The 18,574-nt window shown below is 36.9% G+C and overlaps 1 protein-coding gene across 1 annotated transcript in view; it reads left to right on the top strand.

The window, feature by feature from the left end:
- Positions 1 to 8,396: 8,396 nt before the first annotated feature.
- Positions 8,397 to 18,574, top strand: part of LOC113083503 (uncharacterized) — a 39,463-nt gene continuing 29,285 nt past the window's right edge. The window contains exons 1-2 of the mRNA XM_026254557.1: positions 8,397 to 8,625; positions 8,711 to 9,031. Coding sequence (XP_026110342.1) covers positions 8,397 to 8,625; positions 8,711 to 9,031 — 550 coding nt within the window. The remainder of the gene's footprint in view (positions 8,626 to 8,710; positions 9,032 to 18,574) is intronic.

The following is an 18,574-nucleotide window of genomic DNA, read 5'->3' on the forward strand; positions in this document are numbered from 1 at the left end:
GCAACTCTCATTGGATGAATTCACGTACTGATTTGCGGATGTTCAACATTCCTCCACGACTGCACATTTCTTGATGCGGGTGTGTAAATGCGTTTTGCACCACATTCACTGCAGCAATTGTTTCAAAAATGTGAGCGTATGAGTTTCTAAATGTGTGATTTGTAGAATAGGATTTGTGCACCTGCAATGAAGAATTTGTGAAGGTGTAACTGTTGTGTTGTGTTTGTGGGAGAGAAAAAAAGGCTACAGGTTTGCAACTCTTAAAACATTTCACTCTGTGACTTCAAATTTACTGATACACATGTGTGGCTTTTCTCTACAACTACAAATCGCACTGCCACAGGTGCTCAGTTAATTTGAATCAAAAATACCTTCATAAGTAACGATATGTTTTATGAAATGTAGTGAAGTAAAAAGTACGATTTTATGCTTTGGAATGTAGTGAAGTAAAAGTAAAAGTTACTCAAAATAAAATTACTCAAGTAAAGTACAGATACTTGAAAAATGTACTTAAGTACAGTAACGAAGTAAAGCTACTCCGTTACTGTCCACCACTGTATATTTCTAAGGAGAACTGACTGTCTTCAGAAAACACTTCATGTTGTGAGCACATGGTGTTTTGTTTTGTTCATTCTCATGCACCTATCTGTGGCGTTCCTCCCTCCCCCTCGTTACTACCTTTTCCGTTCACCTGAATTCAATGTCTGTTCATCTCTCGCTCTATTTATTTCCCTCTTTTGTGTCAAATGGTGCCAGGTCATTGTACGCCAGTAGTCAATGTTTAGCCTCTTTGTTCGGTGCAGTCTGACTCTGTTCAGTCGTGCCATTGTCTGTTCTTGTCAGGTTTTAGTTGCTTCTTCCAGTTGTTGTTGTTTTTTTTTCTAATTTTGCTGCTGCTGTTCATCTCATTGTCTAAGGCTACATTTTTACAGAGTGTTTGTACCTTTTTCAGAGTATAAATTTGACCCTGGACCACAAGAACAGTCAAAAGAAGCACAGGTATATTTGTAACAATAGTCACTCAAATTTAAGCGGCCGCGCCATTGGGCGCCCCCTGCCGGGTGTTATTGCAAGGACATTGTATTTTCAATTTCTTTCTGTTTAACTTTTTTTTTTTTTTTATTCCACGGCTGGTTTTTGTTCATTTGATGGAGTTCCTTTTGAGCGTACTAAATAAACTCTCCTGTTGAAACTTGTATCTGTGTCCGTGTTGTGTGCCTGACAAGTATCTGTGAATTCAGACCATTTCATGCAGTATTGCATGTTTGTATGACATTATGAGAGGGAATTTATTTATTATTATTATAACAATGAAACTTCAGTGTATATGACAGGAATTGTTATATTGGTGTATAACAAAGAGACAGATGTACAGCAATATTCAGTCATTTTGAACAAATAAACATTGTCATTATTATTTTTCCTTTTGTTCTTGAAATAGCTGTAAATATAGATCTATTAGTTTTATGTTTGTTAGAAATGAACTCTCTGGAAGTGCAGGTACAGTACACCTCAACCTTTAGATTGTAAAGATGTATCATTTTATATGTTTTTGTATGATGTAAGTACACATCAGTTAAATGAATACTCTTGAGACATCTCCATTTTTTAGCATAATGTTAAAAAAATACAGACCTCGTTTGCATTTAGAAGCAAATATCTTACGAATTCTGAATTGACTTACCAAGTTGTAGAAACAAACATGGATTTGTATAACTTGGATTCTGTGAACAGTTTCTGGAGATGACAGGAACAGGCAAAATTAAATAAAAGTGAAAAATAAAGTCAGAAAATTAAGTAAAAAATCTACTTTTTAATTTGCCAGTATTATAATGTTTCAGTTTATAACCCCACAAAGTTACAAAATGCCTATAAAGTTGCAAAATCAGCTTATTTAGAGTGCAACACTGAAAAAACTTTTAACCACTTCCTCATCGTTCGGTCCTCATCAAAAGGATTTGTATTTTTCTCACAATGTGGTTTAATTCTAGCAATTTAAATTGATTTTCAGCAGCTGTATATATATATATATATATATATATATATATATATATATATATATATATATATATACAGATATATGATAGGACAATGAAGAGTTGACAGGAAGTGAAAGAGCAGTGAGAGTAGCAGGATCAGGAAAAGTCCTTGAGCCAAGATTAATTTAGGATGTCTGTATTGGAGCTGTTCTGTATGTCGGTACCACTCCTACATTCTGGACTGAGAACTGAATGAAGCCAAGATTGTGTTTATGATCTCACTGCTGATAGGACAGTTGCTTCACAGCTGCCTCCACATCGGTCATGGGACTGTGCCATCAACCTGACACAAACATTTACCCTCTTTCACTTTGTGAGTAGAAAGCCACGGAGGAGTACAATGAGGAGGCATTAAAACAAGGCTACATCAGCCCTTCAACTTCCCCTTCTGCTTTGAGCTTCTCCTTCGTGGCAATGAATGATGGAGGCTTGCAGTCTTGTATCAACTACCTTACCCTCAACAAGATGAACACTGTGAAGTTTCGATACCCACTTCCTCTCATAACAGTAGCTTCAGTACAAGTCTGCAGAGCCACCATTTTTGTCAAATTGGACCTCCCCAGTGCTAATAAACTCATCTGGATATGTGAGGGGGTGACACCTACTGGCCACTGTGAGTTACTGGTCATGCCATTTGGATTGGTCAGTTCCCCCTCTGTATTCCAGGACTTCATCTATATTGATGGCATCCTTGTTTACTTCCTGAGCACGGTCCTGAAATGTCTGAGATATTTCCATCTGTTCCTAAGAGCTGAAAAATGCTTCTTCCATCAGTCCTCAGTGCAGTTCCTTGGTCACAACATCAGTGCCTCATAAAAATACATTTATTTACTGATATATTTATTTATGTATTAGATTTTGTTTGTAAATAAAATAACACACCATATTAAATAAAACCCCATTTTGTAATCAAATATTTTTTATTTCAACTTAACCCTTAATACCCCGTATCTAAAAATAATTCTTATAATAATTTTCCAATTATATTTAAAATAAGAATATGAAAAGAGGCAATAAATGTGCATATACTGTGCTCACCATAGACTTGGACACCCTTTATTAAAGCCACCTCATTATAGATTTTTGTAGCTCAACCATCCAGCTACTCTCTCTGTATGTAAATTATTTCATTCTTAAAATGTCTATAGATTTAATTTTTTTTAAAGGACTTTGGCCTTCACGAACAAAACAATAAAAAAATAAATAAAAAAAAATTAAATAACTAACAAAATGGAAGAGAAGCATCATAACTCTAAACTCAATTGTGTATTTCCAGAGAGATGCTCAGATCACACCCCACAATTCTGATCATCTGCGGAGAGAAATTACAAATACACAGATAATGAAGGACATAAAGGCTTCAAAGAGGATTGAGAAGATATTGCACTGAAACTTGATTGCATCTTGTGTTTCTATTTTGTGTATTTATCCATGTTCAGTTATTATGTATCATTCAGCTATAACTGTTGATACAGCACTGTCATTTCTGCTACAGAAACATTTCAATAAAATAAAAAATAAAAAAAACTATAATTTACATGGCTTGCCATTTTTAATAATAGAAGCTGCAAGTTATTACAATACCAGGTATTGAGAGTGTTAAAACAATCATAATAAATGATATTAAGAAATCAATATTAATAAAACTGTTATTAAGAAGGTTTAATCTTGTTCATAACACCATAATGGAACTATATATTTCACTTTCAATTAAAAGCATGTCTTTTACCAAACCTTATAAAATGGGTTCTGCTGTTGTTACAAGAATCCTAATCTGGTATCGTTAAGAGCTATTATTCTTAAGAGTGTGTGTTCAAGTTTGGCCTTTAATAAGTAATACCTGTTTATCACTCCTCGGCTCTTCAAAGAACCTTATCAACTAATTTCTGCAATATGAGCACAATGACAAAGAGTCAATGCATAAACCAGCAGATTTAGGATGGCAGGACCACAGTGACTTCTTGCTGTGTATTTTCGATAGTTTCTGCAGTGCATTCAGTGGGTGGCACAGTAATGCATTTGGCCAACAGACATTTCAAAAGTGAAAGTTTTCTGTCAGACTCAGACTGTTTGGGTGTGTTGGTAAGAAAAGACAAACTGACGGGACGGGAACAAGAGACAAGGTCATGAGAAATATGAAGAAAGTGTTTTTGTTTTTTTCTTTCATATTTATTTTGGATGGTAAGTTGATTTCAGTTTATTTCTTTTAGTTTGGTTTTCATGTTTTTATTTCTTGTACATGAATGGAAGCAGCAGATGAAGTGAAATACAGCGAGTCTCGATCATTAGTACAAATCGTGCACTTTTAGGTGCTTTATAAATTAAATTGGCATTGGAATTAAAACATCAAAGAATAATTTATATCTATTTTATTAAATATTCTCTGCTATTTGTTAAAACTCTGTTTTGTGAGCAAATCACAATGGAATGAGAATAAAGGCCTACTTGTTTGCTTCTAGAGTTTATATATTCCGTCATATTTATTATTCTGTATTATTTTATTAATCATTTATCCTAAATGATTGAATGCAGTAATAATATGTTTATATAGTTTACTGATATTAAAGGGGTGGTTCACTGTTTTTTTCTAGGCTTGATTGTGTTTATGGGGTGCAGTCTAACATGTGTTAATGCTTTGTTTAAAAAATAAATAAATTAATTAATTATTTCTCACATGATTTACCTCACCAGTTAATTACCACACGCTCTGTCCCTTCTCTGGGAAACGTGCTGATGATTTCCTGCTTTTATGAAGCTCCTCCCACAGAAACAGGTGATGGGCTCTGATTGGTTAGCTAGCCCATTGTGTTGTGTTTGGTAGTTTTGGGAAAGTTTGGTTCTTTTCTGCGAGCCGGTTCTTACGGACAGTTCGATTCAATAAACCGGTTATAAAAACTGGTTCACCGGTTCTTTTACGCTCGATGTAATGACGTCATCGGCAATGACGTAATGGTGTCAAGTCTATCAAACATTCAAGTACATAAAGTCACAAATCATTACTTTAGTCAGTTAAAAACCTCATAATCATGAAAAGTTTGCTATAGCTACATAATTCATTGAAATTCATTTGTTATTAAATAAACTAAAGTTTCGTCAGATTTCCCGACATTCAAGCCTTCGGTTTACTCATAAAATTAGCACAAAATCAGTTCATTATCAATCAACAATAGAACAAGTTCGGTTCAGACGCGCTGTGAGTCAGTCGGCTTCACGCTGAATCACACATACACAGTATCATAAACTGCTCTACTCGTGTTCATGTTCTATTTACGACAAACTAAATTTGTGAATGTGTCATCGTTAACTATAAATACAGAACAGGTATTTCATAAATCATCTCTTAAACATCTTTAGAGTCTTAATTATTGTCCAACTTCCCTGAAAACCCCTTTGGCATATAATCTATCATAATCTACAATTTAACAAAATACACAGATTAGATACATTCATCTTCGAAAAAAGCAGTTTTTGAAGGCATTGAACTGACAGAATTTTAAAAGCTGATGTCTCCGTTTGCATTGAACTTTCAGCTTCATAACTTTGCAGATACTGTTTATTGTAAGGTCTGTTATTGGGTTTTGTTTCTTGTTCATTGTTTTCATGTGCTTTATTTTGTAGTTTCTTCTTCTTCTTCTTTTGTTTTTTTATGGCGGTTGGCAAACCAACTTAACGGTGCATTACCGCCACTGACTGGGCTGGAGTGTGAGTCAGGAGATATTGTATCTTAAAAAACAAAAACAAAAAAAACATTAAATCCTACTGGCTAAGTCTGTGTCTCTAAGAAACTTAATAACAAATATATTTTGTAGTTTGTTTCATGCTGTGAGTGTCATGCTTCCCTTGCCCTCTTGTCTTTATGCTATTGGTTCCTCTTGGTTATTGTGTCATGTTCTGATTGGTTGTTTTAGTCATATGTTTTGTTTCCCATTGGTTTGTTCTTGTCATGTGACCTGTATTGTTTTTTTTTTTAAATAAGTAGTCATGTTTTTGCCATTGTGCCTTGTCGTTTATTAACATATGTTCCTGCTGTTGATGAGTGTAGTCTGCTTTAGTCAAGTCAAATCTTTGTTTATTGTTTGGATTTTGGATTGCACCTTTTAAATAAACTGCACTTGGGTTCATCTATGCTCGCTTTCATTGGACAGATCATTACAGAATACACAACCCTTCAATGAACCGACCAGTTAGCCTCCTCTGCTTTTGTCAAGGCGACAGGGCCATAGAGGACTATGTTGCTGACTTTTGTGGACTGAGCAATTTGGTGGATTTTAATGAGGTGGCTTTAAAGGACATTTCTCAACATTTATGATTCTCTTTATTATCCACACTCCGTTTGACTGGTTTACCTCTTACTGTGGGAGTTGCGGATGAGGAGCCCAGTAATCCTACAGTTTCCACCAGCCCAGAGCCACTACACAAAATGGCCACCAGCCCAAACCCACTGCACAAAATGGCTGCCAGCCCAGAGCCACTACACAAAATGGCCACCAGCCCAAACCCACTGCACAAAATGGCTGCCAGCCCAGAGCCACTGCACAAAATGGCCGCCAGCCCAGAGCCACTGCATAAAATGGCCACCAGCCCAGAGCCACTGCACAAAATGGCCGCCAATCCAGAGCCCGCTCCTCGCAAGCAAACTCCAGAACATGCTCGCATGCGCCCTCTAGAGGGAGGTTGGGTCATGACACTTCCTCCAGAAATGGCAGCCACAGCTGACCTTCCTGAGTACCGTCAAGTCACAGTCAATCTTCCTCAAGCAAGTCAAGTCATCGTTGACCTTCCAGTGTCAAGTCAAGTCATCGTTGACCTTCCAGTGTCATGTCAAGTGACTGTTGACCTTCCAGCGTCAAGTCACTATGGGCCTTCCAGAGACTTGTCACATCTCAGCTGAACTTCCATAGTCTCATCACATCTCAGTTGTACTTCCAGAGTCTCATCACATCTCAGCTGAACTTCCAGAGACTCATCACATCTCAGTTTTACTTCCAGAGTCTCATCACATCTCAGTTGTACTTCCAGAGTCTCATTACATCTCAGTTGTACTTCCAGAGTCTCATTACATCTCAGTTGAACTTCCAGAGTCTCATCACATCTCAGCTGAACTTCCAGAGTCTCGTAACGTCTCAGCTGAACTTTTAGAGTCTTGCCATGTCACAGCTGATCTTCCAGGGTCTCGTCACGACATGGCCGCCATTCCAGGGTCTCGTCACGACATGGCCGCCATTCCAGGGTCTCGTCACGACATGGTGGCCATTCCAGGGTCTCGTCACGACATGGCGGCCATTTCTGAGTCTGATTAAGTCATGCCTGCCATGCCTGAGTCCCCGGCTAAGATGGCCGCCACACCTGAGTCGCCTGTCCTTTCACAGCCAAGGAGGCCATCCATGAACCCACAGTCTGTCCTGTCATGGCCACGGAGGCCATATTTACCTGTTCTGCCACAGACAAGTGGTCTGTCCATGTCTCTGCTCCACCTTGGTTTCCTGCTCTCCCTGTGCCTCTCTACCATCCCGCTAGGCCTGCTCCACCATGGCTCCATTCTGCTTTTGATCCGGATCCACCACTTGTCCTAGTTCCAGGCCCGCCATTGCACAATGCTCCAGGTCCTGTTCCTTTTCACGGGCCTGTTCCTCCATCCCTTGCCCTGTTCTGCCTCCGCCCCACCACTCACCTGAATTTCTTGGGTTTTATTTATTTGGTCGTCAGGAGCCGCCCTGAGAGGGGGGGATGTGCAAAGTCTGTTTTGGGATTTGTTTCTTGTTCATTGTCCTTTATTGTGTAGTGTGTTTCATGCTGTGAGTGTCATGCTTCCCTTGCCCTCTTGTCTTTATGCTATTGGTTCCTCTTGGTTATTGTTCATGTTCTGATTGGTTGTCTTAGTCATGTGTCTTGTTTCCTATTGCTTTGTTCTTGTCATGTGACCCGTATTGTTTGTAATAAGCAGTCATGTTTCTGCCATTGTGCCTTGTTGTGTATTAACGTATGTTCCTGCTGTTGGTGAGTCTAGTCTGCTTCAGTCAAATCTGTTTTAGTCAAGTCTGATCATACCTCATCAAGTCTTTGTTTATTGTTTGGATTATGTTTCGATTTTAGATTGCACCTTGTAAATAAATTACACTTTTGTTCATCTATGCTTGCCTTCAGTGGACTGATCATTACATTTATGTTCAAATATCAACATTACACACTAATGTTTAAAAAGTACATTTGCAATCAACCACCTCTTCAAAAAATAAAGTAGCTGTTTTGGTTTGCTCTGCAGGTGTGTTTGGGGACATGGAAAAAGTGTCTGTGAAGGAGGGAGATTCTCTCACTCTACACACTGATATCACTGAAATACAGAGGGTTTTTTTATTGATGTGGATGTACGGATCTCAAAACACTATTATCGCTAAAATCGATGGTAAAACTCAGGCAGTCTCATTATACGATGTTGATGATGGGAGGTTTGAAGACAGACTGCAGCTGGACAATAAGACTGGATCTCTGAACATCAGTGACATCAGAACCAAACACTCTGGAGATTATCATCTAAAGATCATCAGCAACGAGACTTTCCTCAAGACTTTCAGTGTTACTGTCCATGGTGAGAAGCTCAGATATTTGTACACTATTTGCACAATGTTTACATGGGAATATAAGTCACATAACTGTTCCTGTTTGTTTTCCAGATGTGATTTTTGCCGGGTTAGAAAACAAGAAAGAAGGAGATTCTGTTACTCTACACACTGGTGTTACTGGTTCACAGAAACAGGATCTAATACAATGGACATTTGGACCTACAAATCCAGACAGTTTTGTAGCTGAAATGAACATTAAGATTCGTGAGATCACACTGAATTCAGATGATATATTCAGAGGGAGACTACATCTGGAAAATCAGACGGGATCTCTCACCATCAGAGACATCAGAACCTCAGACGCTGGAGTTTATCAGCTACAGATCTCCAACAGTAAAGAAACACTCTACAAGAGATTCAATGTTTTTGTTGGTACGTAGTTCATGCCAAATTAGTGTAATTTAGATGTTCCCTCATAATGCAATTGTTTGTGTGTTTGACTGTCTCTCTTCAGCTGTTCCAGACCCGGGTCTGTCCACTGGTGATATTGTGCTGATTTGTCTTTTTGTCCTTCTGCTGGTGGCTGCAGCTTTTGGTGTGATGTGCTACATAAAATACTCTAAAAAACAAAAAGGTGAGTGTTATCTACAGTAAATACAGGAGTAGAATTTTTATAAGAGTAATTCGTTTTTACATAACCAATTTTTCACAAAAATTTGACTTGCTGAACAATGAAACATCTTTTGAAATATTTTACATCTTCTCCATTTGCTTGATGTTTTCTGTGATGACAGAAAAGGAGACTGTGTCCGTGAAGGAGGGAAATCCTGTCACGCTAGAAACTGGTGCAGTCGAGATCCAGAGAGACAAAGTGCTCTGGATGTTTGGACCTCTAGAAATGGTTATTGCACGAATCGACAAAAATGGCAGTAACATCTCATACACAGATGATGAGGAATTCAGAGACAAGCTACAGCTGGACCATCAGACTGGAGATCTGACCATCAGCGACATCAGGATCCCAATCTCTGGAGATTATCAGATGAAGATCACCGGCAGTAAAGCGACAAAAACAAAGACATTCAAAGTTATTGTAAGAGGTACACAACTGAAATACTTCAAATGTCCTACTGTATTGTCTGTCAATATGTTACTTTATTTGTTTTTGACCTTCGTTGGGCTCTTTAGTGGGTTTTGAGTTGTTGACCTCCACATTCACATCAACTAGTTTTATGTATTTCTGTTTCTTTATGAAATGAAGAGGACACATGGAAATTCACAGAAGGAGAATCTGTCCATCTGCAGACCGGTGTTACTGAAATACAGAAAGATGATCAGATACTGTGGAGGTTTGAACCTAAAAATGCCCTTATCGCCAAAATCGATGGACTGACCAATGAGAGCAGTGTCTACGATGATGATGACGGATTCAGAGACAGATTGGAGCTGGACGATCGAACTGGAGATCTCACCATCATGAACACTAAAAGCACTGACTCTGGAGTTTACGAACTGCAGATCAAGAACAGAAATAAAATCTCCTACAAGAAATTCAATGTTCTTGTTTTGCGTGAGTAACTCAAAAATAATATCGATAACCATGTTCATGTTCATGTTCACAGTCACATGTTTCTTCTACATGTTTCTTGCTTTGGCAGTGAACACACTGAAATATACAGTGGGAGATTCTGTCACTCTACAAACTGGTGTTACTGCACTGAACAAAGATGACCGGATACTGTGGAAGTTTAGCGATAAAGACATTTTCATAGCTGAAATCAACCGAGCCACCAATCAGACCAAATTATACAAAGGTCCTGATGGCAGATTCAGAGACCGACTGGAGTTAAACCAGAGAACTGGAGATCTGACCATCAGGAACATCAGCAGAGCTCATTCAGACGTTTATACACTTCAAATCACCAGCTGCAAAAAGAGCACATGCAAGAGATTCATGGTTATTGCTCATGGTGAGTAACTCAGTCGGATTTATGACTGTTTTGTTGATTTTAATGCTACTATTAATAGTTAAAGATGCAAAAAAAAAAAAAAAACTGAAGAAGACTTAAAAATTATGTTCACAAATTGTCATTGGTGCATCAGTAATGAAGGAAGAGAAATGCAGTTTTCATAATGGAAGTAAAGGTAAATGTTAGTTTTATTATATTTTGGCAATGAACATGAGAAATTATAAATGAACTAGAATAAGATCAACAGACACACATTTTGCATTGCATATATTTTTTTCTTTACTCAAATTTACACCATAAAGTGGATTAACGCAGTTGTCAAAATTTATAATGAGGCAAAGAGGTGATAAGATTATATACAGCAATCTTTTGAACAGAAAGAGATGCAAGCTGGGTTTTATCATCCAGGCCATGGTTACTTAAAATGTCATGCCAAACCTGTGCGAGTTCTTACCTATGTGTGAAATAAAAATCTATAATATAATAAATATCCATAATATTGAACAAAATTAGAGTTTATCAGATGTCATTTATTTTGACATTACCATAGCAGTCATCATATGTTATAATGTTCATGATTTTCCTCTTTATGTGGTGCTGTGATAAAATTAAAGAGAAGACTGTGTCTGGGATGGAGGGAGATTCAGTCACGCTTGACAACGATATTGAAATACAAAAAGATGATCTGTTGCTGTGGATGTTTGGACCTGAAGACAGTCTCATCGCTAGAGGAGAAAGAAATAAAGCAATTTTCAGTACAAGTTTCAGTACAATTTACTCCACTGAAGGGAAGTTCAGAAACCGACTGAACCTGGATCAGTCTGGATCTCTGACCATCACAAACAGCACAACTGAACACTCTGGAGTTTATAAACTATTGATCATCAGCAGCCGAGAGACTAAATACAAGAGATTCAAAGTTACAATCCGTGGTGAGAAACATGGTGATCTTATATAGTTAGGCTTTATCTGGAAATCACATACCTCAGCTTTAATTAAAATAATTACATGTCAAAATATTAATTATTTATTTAAATTCCTGAATTGTAATGTCTCCAATTAAAAAAAAAATCTCAGTAGTAACATATTCCTAATGATGTGGATTCTTCATGGTTTTAAACTCAACAATTCAGATACTTTGAGTGTGATGAATCTGATTAGATTTTTAAACAGTAGTATCTGTGCATAATGCTGTGGTTCTTTGTTTTCTTACAGGGAGTGAAAGAAACCCAGACTTTGGGGCTGAGCAGGAAGGGATCCCCTTAATGCAAATATCAAACTCACAACAGTAATATAGTATTGTATCTGATAATTCAGACTATTTCAAGAGGTCAAGTGACAAGAGTCAAGAGGCATTTATTTGTCATATGCATAGTTAGCACTGGGGAAAACTGGGCATTGAAATGCTTGTGATGAGGTTCAGACATACAGTGACAATAACAAGACATAAGACATAGACGTACATGGAGACCACTGAGGCTCTTGAGTGACTACAGTGCCCATAGACAGAAAGACATGGACAGAGCATTATATACAAATAAGTGAAAGTAACAGGTACAATAAAGGTAATCAGTGTTTAGAGTTATAGTGTATATAAGAAGTCCTGAGGTAATATTATGATTACTGGGGTAGAACGGTGTCTAAAATGTCTTTGTAGAGTGACGTAGAGCTACATGGAGGAAAATTAAAGTGGCAGTGCAGATGCAATAAATAAACTTAAGAGCAGCTCACATTCAGATGTATTCCTGAGTAGAGCAATGTCCAAAAGTCATTGTGGAGTGTCAAAGAGTAACATGAAGGAATAAAAAAAAATAAAAAAATAAAAAAAAGTGGCAGTGCAAGTACAATGAAAGTAAACATAAGAGCAGCATGTATTGCTGTGTTTTTTTTATTTTATTTTTTAGATGGAGGACAGCTGATTGTTAAGTAGTCTTATGGCTTGAAGATAGAAGCTGTTCTTAAGTCTAATTTCAGGCAGTATTGCACGTTTGTATGACATTACATACCCAATGAGAGGGAATTTATTATTAACCATTTGACTTGGTGCTTATAAAATATTAATTTAACAGAACTTGGTCCATTTAGTTGTTATAAATGTAATTACTTTCATTAGTAAATCTATTTGTTAGTATTAACTTTATACCACAGTATTCAGGCTCAGGTACTGTGTTGTTAGTGGGTATTTCTGGATATGCTCTGGATTGGCTTACCTCCTATCTTTCTGAGTTTTTCAGTGTCCTCAGGATCTTTCATGGCAGATTCTGTTCCTTTGTCCTGTGGTGTGCCGCAAGGTTCTGTGCTTGGCCCCCTGCTGTTTAGTCTGTACATGCTTCCCCTTGGAAACAGGGAAAGACTGGGACTAAAAAACAGCCCTGGACTTTGACTAGGCCTGTCCCAAAGCAATCGGCGCACATAAACTCAACAACAACGGCTGGCATGAGTGTCACAAGACTTTAATTGTGGCTCATGATACTATATCATCCAAATTATTGCAATAGCATTGATGTTGACTAGATGTTGAGCTGGAGTGGGAGTCTTTCTCTGCTCTTGGTCTAAGCTGAACCTGAATAAACAAACGATGGAATGCATTTAAAAAATAAAAAGAAACAGGTTTTATTCCATGCTGTCTTAAAATGAATATATACTTAATAATCGTAATGTATGCAGTAATTAATCTTACCGCAGAGATAATACCACATCTAAATGAAAATACACCATTACAAATGTAACTTCTGTATTCAAAATCTTCAAGTTTGTAAGCATTAACTGTAATGTTAACAACATTTTTAAAAGAAAAAGCGCAACATATTTCCTAATATTAGCTACAGCATGTGGCATTTTACAGCTAAAATGTTGAAATTTAGCTGTTTTAACTACTTTAATCATTAAAAATGTAGCGACTTGAATATCACTTCCTAACATCATCCCTAGCAAGTAACTTTCTTTCGCCTCTCATATTCCATACTTGGATCTGGATCTGCCTGTGGAACCAGCTCATCTTTCTGTCCCTCATCATCATCACTGGCGGGATGTTGCTGTATAGCTGTCTGGCTCACTTTACTGCTGCTAATATTTAACTGCGAGGTGCTGCTGCTGGAAAATATTGCTATAGATTTCAGTTAGTTTGGGACATTTAGCGGCTTCATATTGTTATGCATATTGTTTGTTTGTTCGTTTCTATGCTTCTTCTTTCTAACGTTAATGTATTTGCTGTTGGTTTCTTCCTACTCTTCCACTTCTTCTTCTCCTTACTTGGCAGCCACGGCCAGTGCAGCTGGCATCCAACTTAAAGGTGCATTGCTGCCACCTACAGTACTGGAGTGTGAAACAGATTAGTGGGGAAAAAACAGGTGATGAGTGCGGGTGGTGGGCTGGCCCGCCGGCCGTCCTGGAGTACCGGCCATTCTGTGATTCTCCAGATCACACAGATGGCCAGTCCACCCCTGCTTGGAAAGATTATAAGTAGTTTTAAATCAATATCTTACCATTGTTATGCAGATGACATCCAGTTATTTATTTCCTTTAGCCCAGATAGACTAGACCAACTGTCCCTTTTGCTGAACTGTTTAGTCTCCATTAATAAATGGATGGCTGAGAACTTTCTGCAACTTAATACGGATAAAACAGAGGTGATGATCTTTGCCCCAGACAACATTACCCTTAAGATTAGGCAGGCCCTTGGGGGTTTATCATCGTCTGACTGCAGTGACATGAGAAATCAGGGTGTCATTTTTGACAGATCGATGTGTTTTAACAGTCATGTTAAGTCTGTGGTTCGTACCGGTTTTTTCCACCTCAGGAATATTACTAAGGTTAGATCTATGGTTTCAAAAAAAGAGATGGAGATGCTTGTTCATGCTTTTATTTCTTCACGACTGGACTATTGCAATGTTTTGTACACTTGTTTGAATAAATCATCTATAGATCGACTGCAAGTTGTACAAAATGCAGCTGCTAGGCTTTTGACTAGAACCAGCAGGAGATCACATATTACTCCTGTGCTGAAGGCCCTTCATTGGCTTCCTGTTGGGTATAGAGTGCATTTTAAAATTCTGGTTAATACTTTCAGAGCTTTGCATGGTCAAGCACCCTCATACATATACATACTCCATGTCGGTCTTTAAGGTCTTCCGGCCAAGATTTTTAAATGTTCCCAGAACAAGTCTTTCTGTGTTGTGGCTCCAAGGCTCTGGAACTCGCTCCCTTTAGCTCTGAGAACTATGAGTTCTGTGGAATCTTTTTAAAAACACTTAAAGACTCATCTTTTTGGACAAGCTTTTAATGAACAATATGATTTGTTTGTTATTGAAGTTTTATGGAATTTATAGTTGTAGTGTTTTACTAGGTACTTGTACAGTTGTTATTTTTATATTAGTGTGCAGCACTTTGTTACCCTTTCTTGTCTGTGACAGGTGCTATACAAATAAACTTTACTTACTTTTTATCTGTTAATTTGTTTTTGGTATAGTGCTTTCCACAGTACACATTGTTACAGAAAATCATGATGTTTATAATGTCTTCTTGCCTTATTGTCAGTGAATGCTATCAAAACGTTAGCTAACATTCTGGCAAGGTTCTCTTAAAGTTATACGAACAAACTTTCTTCTGATAATAATAGTTTATGGTGTTTAAAAATTGTTGAGCTGAATCTCAGGAATGAGTCCAAGAACTACACTTCCCAGAGTGCACCTGCAGCAGCAATCTGGCTGCTTGTCACCTGTTCTGTCATTTTCACTGATTTGGAGCACCTGTTTAAAAACCTGGAGTTCCTCAGTCATTCAGACAAACAAACTTCACTGAGAAGACACTTCAAGTTTACTTGTAGGTTCAGTCCAAAGACAAAATGTTTTATTTACTCTCATGGTGTTTGGAATGCTGTATAACATACTGAAGCTATCTTTAATTTATGTGTAGATTGGTTAAGAAACACACTGAAGCACTGACTTGTTAAATGGGTTCTTTATTCCATGTAAAGGCTTAAATGGGTAATTCATCATAAAAATCATATAAGATGTTTAATTAAACATTTAAACAATTAAAATTCATTATAAATGTTTAATTAAAATGTTTAATTGAAATGGTAACATTTGTTCTGTTTTTAAAGGTTTACAACCTAATTTAACGAACAGACCAGTCAACTGGCAAAGCCAAAGTAAAAATAAAAAAACTGATTGAGCTGGAAATTTGAGTCGTCCATGTGTCCTTTGGAACCTGAACAAGAGTAGGACTTGACAAATTTTCTTAAAAGATTAGCACAGAAGTATTCATTACACTTATTTTTTGGAATGGTCACTTGAATATTCAATCCATCTAACTTTTTTTTTTTAATGTTAGTGTTCATTTAAGAGAATTTAAGAGAACATGAAATCAGGAATAAACAATGACTAAATGTCAATTTTTTTTTTTTTTTTTTTTGTAAAGTCTTACCTTTTATTTTTGTAATTCAAATATTTCATGACCATGGAACACACAAGCAGTCATAAGGGTCAATTTTGCTTTGCATTGATTTATGGTTCATTAGGACAAGACAATATTTGGCCGAGATAAAACTATTTGCTGAGAAATGCTGAGAAAATCACCTTTTAAAGTTGTCCAAATAAAGTCCTTAGCAATGCCTATTACTAATCAAATTAAGTTTTGATGTATATTTTTACGGTATGAAATTTACAAAAAATCGATAATTTTGTCCCATACAATGTATTTTTGGTTATTGCTACAAATATACCTGTGCTACTTTTGACTGGTCTTGTGGAACAGGGTCCCATTTCTACTCTGGAAAAGTGCAAACACTCTGGAAAAATGTAGCCTATGACAATGAGATGAACAGCAGCATCCCCTGAGTCGTGACAAAGAGGATTGTTTGAAAAATGAATGGTGCTCTGATGTAAACGCTTTTTTTCCTTCTATTCTCATTTGAATGTCAAATGAATATGATCTCAATTTTAAAGGGCCTATGGGGCACTTGACTGATAAACTTACCTAATTTGCACTTAAAACAAAAAGGTGCAAATGTTTCTTTTCTTTTTTTCTTATCTCTTCTTCATGGGTCTGAACTGTTATCACAGCATAATCATACTAAATATCTTAAAAATTCTTCACTGACTTACCAAGTTGTACAAACATGACTAAACGAACTACAAGCAGTGTGGGTCAGATAGTTATAGTAAGCCCCGTGTTCTCAGATAAAGATCAGAGCTGAGAGTCTGTGAGTGTGAGATCCATGACCTGACTGACATGACTCTGTGCCACATCTGAGGCGCCGTGTAGGATTTAAATCAAACTTCGCTTATGAATGCATACACAAAACATGTGCATATACATCTATAAACTACTCACATATACATACATGCATGCATACTACTGATGTTCAAAAAAAATTTAAAATACACGTGCACACTAATATGAAATCGATGTTCGCAATGAATGCATCAAGTCGATAATGAATGAATGAATATAGTTCAATAATTAATAAGTGAATAATAGAAACCAATGAATATCCAAATTAAACCAACTGAACTGATAAATATATCGGTCTACATTTTGTATTTTTAATTGTGGTCTGATTAAGCACAGTGCTAGAATCAAATTGAAACAAAAATTCTAATAAATAAAGTGAACTTAACAGAAGCACAAGTAAAAGCTCTACACAGTGAATCTACACACATCTCAGTTAATTCCTTACTTGGGCCAATGGGTGGTCTTTACACACAACAGCCCCTTATTCATTTTACATATCTGGGTTAGTTTGCTAGCTAGTAATACCTTACAGTCAGATTTCTTTATTAAAATTTTTCACTTTGTGCAGTACAAAAAAAAAAAAAAACATACCTTCACATGGAGCCCTTGTGCGGTCTTCGGTCATTTCTGACCAGAATATTTTAAGTTTTGAAATGTTAAAAATCACAGCTTCATCGGAATGATATGAAATGCGGTGACCTTCATGGCATTTGGGGTGTGAACACACAAAAAAATTGAGGGCATGATTCGAAGAGTCTAAGTGGGCGTAAAAAAAAAATAGTAACACTCAGGGTCTTCGGTCAAAAATGACCGTCCATAGGAAATGAATGGGAAATAGACAAAAATACAACAATTCAGAGAATATTTGTGTACACAATCTACAAATCGATCACAAAACTGAAAAAAGTGCACAGCAGTGAAGGGATGACACTATAAAACATCAAGAGTGTGATATTGACACATCCAATCACACACAGATGCACACACACACACACACACACACACACACACACACATACTTACACATAGACACCTATGAACTACTGTGTCTGTAACACAGAGCAAAGTTTTGAGAATGTGAAATCCATTCAATAATTCAGTCATAATGCAGAAAAATCTAACAGCAGTGAAGGTATGACACTCTAAATAATCACACACACACACACACACCTATGACCTGCTGTCTGTAAAACAGCGATGAGAAGCAAGCGCTGCCTCTTGGGTTTGTCAGTGCACTTAGAAAATCAGACTGGCTCCTTTGCACCATTCTGAGGATTCTTATTTTTTATTTTTTTGCAGGAGCTCTGTGCCACTGAACAATATGTTCAGGTTTGATTGCAATCATAATGCAAAAACTTTAATGCAAATAATGCATGAAATCATTATTTATAACAGAAGAAATATAAAAAAATATACAAAAAGTACTCTTTAGAATGTATTAATATATATTCAAGTCCACTACTTAATATGAGTAAGCAATTATGTCTAAAAACAATAAGGGAATTCACAAGCCTCTCTATGGATTCCTATTCTGGTAATAACTGGTTGCACTGTGCACTTACATGTTTTTCTTTCTTTGCTCTGACCAGGTGGCGCTAAAAAATGTTCGAAAAAATGTATTTGAAAGGCCTAGTCTCTGGTTTAATCTGAAATACAACATTAATTAGAAAATAATTTTGAAAAATTAGAAAAAAAAATGATGTACTATTTTCTATGAGAAAAATTTTCATAATTATTGCATAAATATGAATACCTTAACATTTTCTCA

This window comes from Carassius auratus, unplaced genomic scaffold, assembly GCF_003368295.1.
Source record: "Carassius auratus strain Wakin unplaced genomic scaffold, ASM336829v1 scaf_tig00038470, whole genome shotgun sequence".
Taxonomy (NCBI): Eukaryota; Metazoa; Chordata; class Actinopteri; order Cypriniformes; family Cyprinidae; genus Carassius; species Carassius auratus.